Source organism: Anolis sagrei, chromosome 1, assembly GCF_037176765.1.
Source record: "Anolis sagrei isolate rAnoSag1 chromosome 1, rAnoSag1.mat, whole genome shotgun sequence".
Lineage (NCBI taxonomy): Eukaryota > Metazoa > Chordata > Lepidosauria > Squamata > Dactyloidae > Anolis > Anolis sagrei.
The window spans coordinates 36,776,273-36,788,855 of record NC_090021.1 but is presented as its reverse complement, the minus strand read 5'-3'; the positions used below and the strand labels follow the sequence as shown (position 1 = coordinate 36,788,855).

General features: G+C 36.3%; 1 protein-coding gene across 7 annotated transcripts in view; it reads left to right on the top strand.

The window, feature by feature from the left end:
* The window catches only part of EPRS1 (glutamyl-prolyl-tRNA synthetase 1), a 50,787-nt gene that overhangs the window by 13,678 nt on the left and 24,526 nt on the right, over nt 1–12,583 (top strand). For 4 of the 7 annotated variants that reach the window (XM_060754248.2, XM_060754245.2, XM_060754247.2 and 1 more), the window contains exons 9-15: nt 982–1,153; nt 3,518–3,751; nt 5,130–5,214; nt 6,946–7,005; nt 7,308–7,328; nt 10,108–10,218; nt 11,473–11,609. In XM_060754248.2, the coding sequence (XP_060610231.2) occupies nt 982–1,153; nt 3,518–3,751; nt 5,130–5,214; nt 6,946–7,005; nt 7,308–7,328; nt 10,108–10,218; nt 11,473–11,609 (820 nt within the window). The remainder of the gene's footprint in view (nt 1–981; nt 1,154–3,517; nt 3,752–5,129; nt 5,215–6,945; nt 7,006–7,307; nt 7,329–10,107; nt 10,219–11,472; nt 11,610–12,583) is intronic. The other 3 variants (XM_060754249.2, XM_060754246.2, XM_060754244.2) reach the window with 1 other exon arrangement.

Here is a 12,583-nt window from a genome sequence, read left to right as displayed (position 1 = left end):
GTAAGATGCTTTGCCTAGTTTCTGTTTTTTGCTTAAATGATGTCATTTGTCTGAAACTCAAATGATTACTTCTCTTCAGTGTGTTTGTAGAACACATAGAAGACTCTGGCCACTGTGAATGTGTTCAAGATGCATCATTAAGTGTTTATGTAAAATGGGAAAGTATTCATCTCCCTACAATAGGAAACAATGGGAATTTATTACTTGAAGAGATACCCAGGAGTCCATTGTATAGAATCCTAGTATACGTTTGAGAATGTCTTGAGTTTTACTCATCAACAGTTCTAGGTTCATTTATAATAATGTATACTTAATGAATGTTCAGGTTGTTGTGGCTGGGAAGGACCACTGCCTGCCATCTCTGGAAAATTGCCAGACAGAATAGACAGTAGTTAGTTAGGTAGACCAGTCATTTGAGTAAATATGTCAGCTATATGTATTAATATGCAATACAGATATATAAAGATTTTCAAAATAACATGTAGAAAATATTAGATGAAATTTTCCAACCTTTCACCTAATGTTGGTATTTTAAATGTGGCATTGCTACTGTTTTCCTTTAACTTTTCAACATAAAATGCTTATCCATCATTTACTTGGCAAAGAACCACAGAAAAAGATTGTTAAAGTAGCAGCTCAAACAAATGACAAATCATTTAGTTAGAACCATTGCCAAAATAAGTGCTTGAAATATTATTAGCTATAGATTAAATACTATTTAGAAGATACATCTTGTAAGTAATGTGTAATGTGGTTAAGGTTCTTAATTTATTGTATATTGTTATTGTTTAGAAATTATGTTTTGGTTTTCACATGTATGTACAGCATTGAATTTTGCCACTGTTATGTTGGAAACAGCTTTGAGTCCCCTCAGGGGTGAAAAAAGTAGTATATAAATGAAGTAAATAAATAAATAATGTATTGTAGCACAGGAGCTGCTGAGAATGCTAAAATGTGATCAGTACATTTGCCTTTTCATAGCTGTTGAGAAGAACTTGCAAATGTGGGAGGAAATGAAGAAGGGAACAGAGTATGGGCAGACCTGCTGTCTACGAGCAAAAATCGACATGAATAGCAATAATGGATGCATGAGAGATCCAACTCTTTATCGTTGCAAAACCCAGCCACACCCACGTACTGCAGATAAGTACAAGTATGTATTTATCAAGAACTTTCCTTCCATTCCTGAAAGCCATTTCCTACCCTGTTTGTTCTTAAACATAACCTACAGTTTTTGGAAACATTCCACTATTCTTCCACTTTCAAAAATCTATTCTTTATAGCTTTTGCATTATCTATCCCAAAATAAGCATTTGGAGTTCATGTATGATACTAAATATGATGGGACACCAACAAAATCTTAAAACAAATAGAAATTCTACTAAGAATCTCTACTAAGTTGTAGAGCCAGTTCAGTTGTTCTGTGTATAAAGAAATAGGAAAAAAACTGGCAAAACCACCTCTGAGTATTCTTTGCCTTTATTTTATTTATTTCATGTCAAAAGCATTGAATGAATAAATAAGTATAAAACTGATAAAATTTCTTGCCATAAGATGATAGATAGTTTGAATTCACTATATGCACATACACTTAAACACTAATAATGGCTCCTGTTAAGAATTCTGCTGACAGCTGAGCTGTTCACATCATAGAGAGTTAAGACATGTTGAAAAATATTGGCGTGTCTTCTTTTTTGAGCCTAACTGGACCTAACTAATAATAACTTGCCATAGTTTGCTCATTTTTCATTGCAGTCTGTGATAAATTTAGACAGGAAACATCAAATTCATGACTTAATGTCCATTTTTAGAAGTATTTCAAAGAAAAACTTGTTTAACTAAAACAATTAATATTATCTATTTTGATTTGTCAGATTAAAATTTTAAAAACTTATTTTAAAATGTTTCACAGCACCTTTAGTTTTTTTAGTGCAGTATCACTGAAATGAAAATTGAGCAGAGATACATACTGAAAGATGATTGCTTCTATCATGATGTAGATGAAGTACTTAGTCATGTTTCACAGCACCTTTAGTTTTTTTAGTGTAGTATCACTGAAATGAAAATTGAGCAGATATACACACTGAAAGATGATTGCTTCTATCATGATGTAGATGAAGTACTTAGTTTTTCTTTCCTCTAACCATATTCTCTTGAGACCACTTTCTCCAGAGAAGTATTATACATCCTGTTTCTCTTAGCCAGATCTTGAAAATGAAAGTATGTAATCGGAGAGCTCCCAGGAAATATAATACCTATTAGTCTCCTCACTGCCTCCCACAATGCTTCCATGCCGTTCCCAATACATATGGTTCTAAAAACAGATATTTAGTAGTTACAGCTGTGCTGAATCCTCTGCTGTGGAAGAGCGAAAAGCAAAATCCCTTTTATTTTTTATTTCAGAAATTGCAGTTACTGAAATTAACACCCTGATTACACAACAGAACCAAAATCCTTAATATTTCAGTGAGAAAACATAGTTATCATGTGTACAATGTAGATTGTCTAAAAATAATGTAGCAACACTGGAGAGGTTTTTGCAAAAGCTATTTTGTTTTTACTAAAGTAACAAAATCCACCAAACGCAATAAAAGCCAACTTACAATTAAAGAATTGAATTAGGGAATTTATTTTGAAACAGTTGAATCATGCAAATATTTCCTGATATAATTTAGAGCAGTTATGTTGTATCTGCTTTTGTTAAACTACTGGAAATCAGACACTTGTATCAATCTACTAGAAACTAGTAACAGATCTAATAAATCTGTATCTACCCCTACCCATTTGGAGATAGTGAAATTCCTTTCTTTTGTTATTTTCTACATTGCAACTGACTATTAGGCTTGTGCACTGATTCATTTTGTACGTTTGCCTTCTGCTTGTTTGGGCACCTGTAATGGCAAGGGCTCCGCCGCCATATTTTTTTAGACTGAAACGGACTACATGGTTGCCGGTTACTGCTACCATCGGTTCTTTTCAGGATCATGCTGTGCGCAGAGAGGCTGCAGTGATGTGACTTACGCAAGCTGTGTCTATTTAATGGGGAAAGTTGTGTCCTGGCTCTAGAGAGAAGTCCTTTGATCATTGCAGTCAGATTGGCTTGCCACTTGCTCACTTGCAGCTTTAGCTTTTAGCTTGGCTCATTGAATCTAACCTTATATTTTGTTTTTGTATATTTTTCTTTATTTTCTTGGGTCTTTATTTAGGGCTTAGGAGTTGGAAAGTATGGGTAGATGGGTGCAGCATTTGGGGACTTGTGGGCTGTATCTTGCTGCATTTTTCGGCTGCAGACCAAAAACAGCTTTTTGGGTGGTGCCCATTTTTGGGAGGTCTGTAAAAATGAATTCGCAGGCTCACGGAAATTTGGATAGCAGAAGCGGATCACTGTTCAACTGAAATGCACAAGCCTACTCACTTAGTTTTAGAGGTTGCTAATAAAATGTATTAATTATATATGCAGTAGTCAACATTTGGCGAGTGCATATAGAGACAAATGACATTTTTGCTTATATTTCAGTATTTACCCGACGTATGATTTTGCCTGCCCCATAGTTGACAGTATTGAAGGTGTTACACATGCATTAAGAACAACTGAATACCACGATAGAGATGAACAGTTCTACTGGATCATTGAAGCTTTGGGGATAAGGAAACCGTACATTTGGGAATACAGCCGTTTAAACCTCAACAACACTGTACTGTCTAAGAGAAAGCTCACCTGGTTTGTAAATGAAGGACTGGTGGATGGCTGGTAAGTTAAGGCTGTTGCTTTTGAGGTCAGTTCAAGTTGGACAGCAGCTTCTATCAGTACTTGGAGTTCTGCACATCTTCTATATAATTATTGAAGAAATAGCTTTAATGGTTGTTATTCTGAAAAATTTCTTATGCTAAAAAAAACTTGCAGAATTATATGTACTCCTTCCTTCTGTATAAAATATAGTTAGAAAAGAAAAAATAAAAATCTTAAAGTTGTTCCTATATTTTTGTCACCACAGTTTCCTCATAGTAAAGGTTTCCCCTGACATTAAGTTTCATCTTGCCCCACTATGGTGGGTGATGCTCATCTCCATTTCTAAGCCGAGGAGCCAGCGTTGTCCGTAGACACTTCCAAGGTCATGTAGCCAGCATGACTGCATGGAGTGCTGTTACTTCCCCACAGAAGTGGTACCTATTAATCTACTCACATTTCCATGTTTTCAAACTGCTAGCTGGGCCTAACAGTGGAAGCTCACCACACTCCCCAGATTCAAACCACCAATCTTTTGGTCAGCAAGTTCAGCAGCTCGGTAGTTTAACCTACTGTGCCATCAGGGTTCTTTCATCTTTGTCGCAAAATATGTGTTTCTGCAAAACAGTATCTGTGTGTTTTGTAGCCTTGTTTATAGCTGATCCTGGCTTTTCTCATCACTAACATACTCCTCCACTTCAAAAAGCTTGCCCATCCCAGTGTTACCGCAGTAAAAAGTGTTCTCAGGCTCAATTCTGAAGTCTCCATGGGGTAGTGCTTCAGAAGTCATATTTAATTTAAACACAGGTTCAGGAATAAAACTTTATCATCATAGAAATGTTAATACTACAATAGCATCTGGATTTTTCTTCACATTATATGCATTCTAAAAGATATTGTTAATTGTATGTAAATGCCTAATTGCCTTTGCTATTAAATATTTTGAAAAACAAGTAGTACTTAACATAAAGGAAATGGGTAAAAGGAGCCAAAGAAAAGTGGTTTTATAGTATCAAAAGGAGTAGATTAGTTATATGTAGATAATTGGGCAAGCTTTCACAAAGAAACAACAGAACATGTTGTCAAAGGCAGAATGCTATGCATCTGTCTGTTAAAAATATTTACATTCTGAAACTCTTGAAGTATTTCCTGGTTAAAAAAAACCCTCTCATTTTGTTTTGCACCTTTTTATTATATCCTGAAAAGACCAATAATTAACTCAATTTTAGAAAAAAAGGTGAAATGTGCAGCATATTTGTGATCAAATGACAATGTTTAGATTTTAGAGGTTATAACGTAAAAGTAGAAGCTTTGGATCGGTTTCCTGAATTTATGCAATCAAATATTCTTGAAACTGACACATATCTGCATTATTAAATTAAGAGTAATTCCTTTGTATTAGGGACGACCCAAGATTCCCAACAGTGCGTGGTGTCCTGAGAAGAGGCATGACAGTGGAAGGACTGAAACAGTTTATTGCAGCACAGGTGGGTATCTATATTTTCATCTGTTCTTCCTTGGAATGTCTTTGAAGTTCCACTCATTTTACACGCAGTGTGAAAATGGTGTGGCCCTGCAGTCGCCCGTAAGGGCTGAGAATGGCGGTCAATAAGTGCATCTAATAAATAAAATGACGTGGGATTATAACTCCCAACAGGCCAAGCCAGCATAGCCAATGGTGGGGAATGTCTGTAGCTGGCAATTGACATTGAGAAGACTGCATGATTCATATTCCTTATTAGAAAGGATTTCCTTGAAACATAGGTTTTCAAGGTCTGGCCTTGATTTTTCTGATGTATAATAATCTGTAAGAGGAAAACAATATGTGAAGCATTTCCTGGCTTTAATGTCCTGGTGTCTTTGAAGAGAACAAAGGGTGTTTGGATGTGATGGATCCATTTGTTTAGAACACCACCTTCTGTCCACCACCACCTTGAAGCATCATTATTAGGCCTAACAATAGTGGAGTTTTTTTCCCCAGTATTTTTTTTATTTTATTAGTATAATATAGGATTGCAAGGAGAGTGGTGGGATATTTCAGAGAAGATAGAAAAGTAGGAAAGGAGAGACAGAGAAGGGAATTAGAATAATGTGAAAAATAAAAAATAAAAAGTAGACTACAAAAAAATAGTGGTTTTTGACTGTCACAGAATAGGTCTCATCCCCACTCTGCAGGCCCATATATTTCAGTGTTTACAAGTCTGAATAATAACAACAACAACAACAACAACAACAACTCCCCTCTCCCTGTGGCTGGAGGCATCCTACAGATTAGTTATGGGCCTGGTTAACATTTCATCCGTTTATTTCATGTTTTTGTACAGTTTGTTTCATTTGGACGGTACAAAACGGTACACCCCCTCCGGTACAGAAATATCAGTGAAACAAAAAAAACAAAAACAAAAAACGATAACAGGTAACTATTTGGTTGCCTGATTTTTGATGCTCAGCTGCCTGCCCTGGCAGGTGCTGGTGCTGTCGTTTTGGGCTTGCACACCACACACACTCTCCTTGGAAAGAGAGTGCACGTGTGGCCTGCAAACCCAAAGTTCCAGCATCTGCAAGGGCCTGTCCTGCAGCCAAGTGCCAAGTAAGAGGTGTTTGCCGCTAGGCTGGAGGTCCAAGCGGGCACTTTGGGCTCCGGCAAGCCACCAGTGAACGTGGCATGTTCCAGCCCCACACCAAGGATGCCACCATGGGTCTGCTCCTAGCTCCGATGAAGAGACTTCAGCAGTGGCACAAGGTAGGTTTTCTGATTGGAGGGGGAAAGCCCGCCCATTGCCACCAATGGGATGAAAATATTTGTTTTTCGGACCTGGGATGAAAAAGCTCATTTGGAAAAGTGCCCGTTTTCAGGAGAGGTACTCAAACACTAAAACAGGACCTTACAAATGAAACAAACAGAAACTGATAGTGTTTCTATACAAATGCACAAGACTACTACATACCCAGGATGTTTAGAATGATTCTCTTAGGTACGGTTTTGTTGAACTGGTTAACAGTAATTTTTTAAAAGTTGATAAACTTACTACAAATTTGTTGTAAGACACTCTAAATGTATGGAATAGTGCTTTGAATAGGTACTGTATTATTGGGCTTTAATTCAGATGGTATTGAATCAGAAACTGCTGGTGTCTTTTTTTACAATGCAGCTGAGGTGGAAAATGTATTATTTTATTTTTTCACCAGTTCTCAAGATTTAATGCCCTTTCTTACAGGGGTCATCTCGATCAGTTGTAAACATGGAATGGGACAAGATTTGGTCATTTAACAAAAAGGTACATATTCCTCAGTTTCTATCTAGTAACAATTTTTATTGACACGTGCTCTCTTGTTCTGCTGGCAGTGAATCCAGCATTCTTTGGAATGCTCTTCAGAGATTAGCGAATGGCGTATGTTGCATTATGTGGCTCATTTTCTGGAAAATGGAATGTTGCTAGCAAGGGCTAACACTAATTCTAGTCTGTTTTGCTAAACTGATACAGAAATGTTGTTCTTAGATTGTATGGAAAGTAATGGTATTTTGCTGATGTAATAAGACTCTGATGTGAAAACTGTATTTCATTTTTCTGCTTTCAAGCTGCGAGCTATCTGTAAGAAGGTATTACTTAATGCTTTTTCTGCCTTAGCATATAGCTTACAGTATTGTAAGCATACCTAATATAAGCCATTACTGTGCGGCTTCTCATAACAAAATCATGTTTGCTTACATAACAAGAGCTGTGAATATCCATCTTAACATGCATTATTCCTATTCCAAATGGAAAAATGATTATGAGTTTCTTTTCCGGCGGCATCACACCAAGTTATGATATTGGCTATGCTGCTTCTCTGCAGTTTACTGAAAGCTTTAACTTTTTCTCCTCAAGACAATTACTACATTGGTCTCCTGATGTTTCTCATTTGAGGGCCAGATAAGGAATACTGCATCTTGACATGGTTAATTGCTTTTTTGGCAGCAGATGCTTGGATACTATAATAAGGCGAACTGTTAGTGTCTGTCTGCACAACTCTGTGATTGTTCCTATTTTTTTAAAACTTTTGCCTGGATTTTCGTTTGTTCATAAAGAAGACCTCCCCAGATTAAAATGTTTGCTTGCCTGGCATGTCTCTTGTATTTTCCTATAGTGTTTTTTTTTTTTAATTCTCTTCATTTATATGAAGGATTATCAATTGGTTCTTTCTGTTGCTGCATAGACTGACATTTTGAGTATGTAACAAATTTATAAAGTACCACAGCCTTATATTTGAGCTGTTGGACTGCTCCCATTTTGGTACTATGTCTTACATTTTCACTGGGGTGAGACTGAAAGTGAAGGTGTTGAATTGCTCTGTAAGATAAATGTTAGCTGTTGTGAGTATATCCATAGCAACCCTAGCAAAAAGTTTTTTAAAAATGATGTAAGAGCGCCCAGTGCAAGAAACTGTGCTGGTCAATCAAATATTTGCTTTCTTCCAGATACTCAGGAATCATTTGTACCTTTGCACTAAAACAGGTATATTACTTTCAGACAGATGGATCTCATCCAGGATCATTCTTGGATTTAGAGGCTGTCTATAATGAAGATATTGCTGTTTCAGCAGTTTCTTCATATTTTTAATAGTAGGCAGAGCCACGGGTGCTGATTATCTCAAATATATTCCAAAAGTTAATGTTGATTTTGATTTAGTCTTTTTATAAGAATTAATCCAAGGATAAAACATATTTTAGTGGATTTTCCCTCAGTGTTCTTTAGTTACTGTATTCTTACAGTAGAAAGCTGGCAAACAGAGTACAGGATGTCTACTTTAAAACAGCTGTTTCACACAATAATATTAAAAAATATGAACATTTATTTGTCCTCATATTTCCCTGGCAGCTATGCTAGCATTGTGTGCATGTGTACATTTTCCCCTTTAGATTTCTATTCTTAAAATTCTGTACTTCCAAAGAGTATGAGTTAGTAAGAAAATTAGAAATGAGTAACCCAGTAAAGAGACTTAAAATGTAGTAAAACTTTCTTGAAATATATTGTTCTTGAACATTGATTAGGGTATGAAGCTAGTTTGGTAGTGCTGTGATTTTGCCTTATTATAGTGATCTAACGCTGTTGCTTTTTGGTAAATATACTAGAAATTGGAATACATTTGCAAAATGTATTGATTTAATAAGAAGCCATGAATGAAAGGTGATTTTGGAACTGTGCTTCATATAAATAACCCCTCCCTGTGTTCAAAATAGAGGCTGCATTACAGTGTGATGTTTGGCACCTAAAAGATCACATTGAAATGTCTTGCTCAGTTGCATGCACAGCAGTATTATTATTAAAAATTGGTCTGCTGCCTTTGCAATTACCCTTCTCAGTGAAAGTTAAATGGATAGTAATGACATATTTGAATGTGGATTTCTTTTTTATTTGAAAATGTGATCCCTTTATTACCAAAGAGACTTCGTTCGGCCAATATTTTAGCATTTAGATTTAGCATAATTACAGCATCAGACTACAATTCTGCATGCATAGAACCATAGAATCAAAGAGATGGAAGAGACCACCAGGGCCATCCAGTCCAATCCCCTGCCACAGAGGAATACAAAATAAAACCACCCCTGAGAGATGTCTATCCAGTCTCTGCATAAAAAACCTCCAGAGAAGGAATTCCACCTCACTCTGAGGCAGCGTATTCCACTGGCAAACAGCTCTTACAATAAGGAATTTCTTCCTAATGTTAAAGTGAAATCTCCTTTCCTGTAGTATAAATTCATTGCTTCCTAATCAATAGAGCAGTAGAAAACATCACTGTGAAATCCTTTCAAATATTAAACATGGCTATCATGTCCACTCTCAGCCTTCTTTTCTCCACACTAAACATATACCCATCTACCTAAGCTGGGAGTATCCCCCCCCCCCTCAAATTTCAACAGATTGTTACCTAAGTTAGAATTTACTTATAGTTCTTCAGAAATACAATTGAGATTATTGAGATTTACATGTTTAAGAGTTGTGCTCAGAAATGTTACACTTACTCTCCTTGTGAATTTATATCTTGGTTTCTAGTTTGACATTATTTCTAAAGTGCATATGCAAGTAGTGAAATACATACTTTTCTTAAAAGTTAGCAATATTGTCCCCTATTTCAAATAAGGGCCTTTTGGTTAATGTTTAGGAGAACTGAATACCTTCCTGATCACTTGGAGTTTATATATTCTTGCAAGTTTGCTATTTTTAATTTATATTGAAGCAAAATTTGAAAGAGAAATCAAAGATGCAGTAACATAAAGAATACCAATTAATATTCCTAAATGACATACATACTTTTACGTTCACATAACTGCTTCTTTCCCTCTGTTCTGAGAGTGCTGAATGATTTGTTATATTCTTTGACTCTTTTCTTGTATATAGGTTATAGATCCTGTGGCAGCTCGGTATACTGCTTTACTCAAGAATGAAGTAGTTACAGTGAACATTCCTGAAGCTCAAGAAGAGATGAAAGAAGTAGCCAAACATCCAAAGGTTATTTTATTAAATTCTTTGTCATTATAGTACTGGATTACCTATTTTTTGCATATTGCTGCTTTGGTCATATATCATAGCAATTGTCCATATTTCTTCTCCAGTTGTAATGCACAGTGTTAAAACAGAAAGCTTTATATAGGTTTGAAAAAACTATTTCAGATTCTCAAGATAAAAAGGAAGAGAGGGAATGATGGAATCCTGTCGTTAACTTTGAGATAAACTTTTTTATCTAAGAAGGAGCTTTCAAGGGTGCTGCTGAGATGCTCCATCCCACCCTTTCAATTTATGCAGAAACAAACAAACAATCATAGTTTTGAAGATTCCCAATGTGTGAGAATTCATCTGAACTTAAAAGCCTGGCAGAGCTAATAAAAGAGTAACTGACACAATGTGCTTCTAACACTTTTGAGGGCTGTGAAAAGAGATGAGAAAGAGGCAAGACTATTGTTTAGTCATGTGATGTTGCCCTATTATAGAGACCTTGAGATAGGCTTGTATCCCATCTCACTTGCCAGGAAATTACTATACTGAATCATATATGCATCAACATTCATGGTGCTAGTGGTACCTATGAGCTTTCCTTGGATTTGCTAAAGACTAATTCAAAGGGTTAGAGACAAGAACACTGCCAAGAAGTGGAAATGATTGAAACCCAGAATCCAGTCTTTATATATTATGTATATGTACATAGTACATATTGTAATTATTACTATATTATATATCATATTGTTATACTATGCATTATATTATGACATACATTATAGGCATTCATATTATATGTATTCAAGATACACATATTATGCAGTGCTGTATAAGAGGCACACTGTCCCAATCTAAGAAAGAAAGAAAAACAAATAACATTTGATCACAAAACTTTCATGTAATCAATCACAAAAGAGTGGACCACATACCAAATATACAAGTTCTGGGTATAGTTTAGAACGCTTAAACCAATAGGTTGTTGAAAGGTGAGTCATTAAAAAGTGGGGGGCACCTGTATGTTTAGGATTTCACCTTCAACAGTTTAAACAATTTCTTTGCCACACAAATAAGAAAGAACCAGGAGTAAAATGTATGTAAAGCTGACACACCCTTTAGGAGGAAATTATTTATATTAATGTGAGGCATCCTTACTACATGAAACCTCTGTATATTATCTTAAAATGCATTATTCTGTCATAACCTGTACAACACAAACACTTAGACATGTAGATTGATCAGTTCGTCATCATTTCCATTGTTAACTTACAGAATGCTGAAGTTGGCTTGAAGCCTGTGTGGTACAGTTCCAAAGTGCTGATCGAAGGAGGAGATGCAGAGACGCTGACAGAAGGAGAGATGGTTACATTTATTAACTGGGGCAACGTAATCATTTCCAAAATACACAAGTAAGTTGGTGCATCTTGAAACAAGTTGATATGATGATGATGATAATAATAATAATAATAATAATAATAATTAGAACTTGTGCCACAAATACCATCTGCCTGCGACAAAGAACTGGTGGGATCACAAGCCAGAAAAAGTTATAGAAAATTAGCACATCAAACTCCTCTGGGATTTCCGAATTCAGATAGACAGAGCTCTGGAGCACAATACTCCTGACATCACAATCGTGTTAAAAACAAAGTATGAATTGTCGATGTTGCAATCCCAGATGACAGCAGGATTGAAGAGAAACAACTGGAAAAGCTGACACGATATGAGGATTTAAAGATCGAACTGCAAAGACTCTGGCACAAGGCAGTAAAGGTGGTCCCAGTAGTGATTGGCACACTGGGTGCAGTGCCTAAAGATCTTGGCCTGCACTTAAACACAATCGGCACTGACAAAATTACCATCTGCCAGCTGCAAAGGCCACCTTACTGGGATCTGCACGCATTATTCGCTGATACATCACACAGTCCTTGATACTTGGGAAGTGTCCGACGTGTGATCCAATACAACAGCCAGCATAGTGATCTTGTCTGCTGTGGACTCATCTTGTTGTGTTTCACATAATAATAATAATATATTTATAACCCGTCCTCTCTCTCCAGAGGGACTCAGGGCGGTAAGACGTATGTTAGACGTATTGTTTGGAATGTTAGATTCATGGTTTATATTCAGAAGAAAACCCTGGGATCCTAACAACTGCAAACATAGCTCTAATATCTGTCCCATTCTCATCACTTTGAGTCTTGTGTGACCCCTTGATACTGCTGTTGAAGTAAAATTGATTTTTGTTAACAGCACTGAATGGGTTACTGCACTGAAACTGGGGGTATAAGTAGAGATGCATTCGATGGAGGCAAATTGCAGTTTCTTTACACTAGGATCGTTTTACATCCATCCCAAGGATTGGCAGTTAATGACAAGTTAA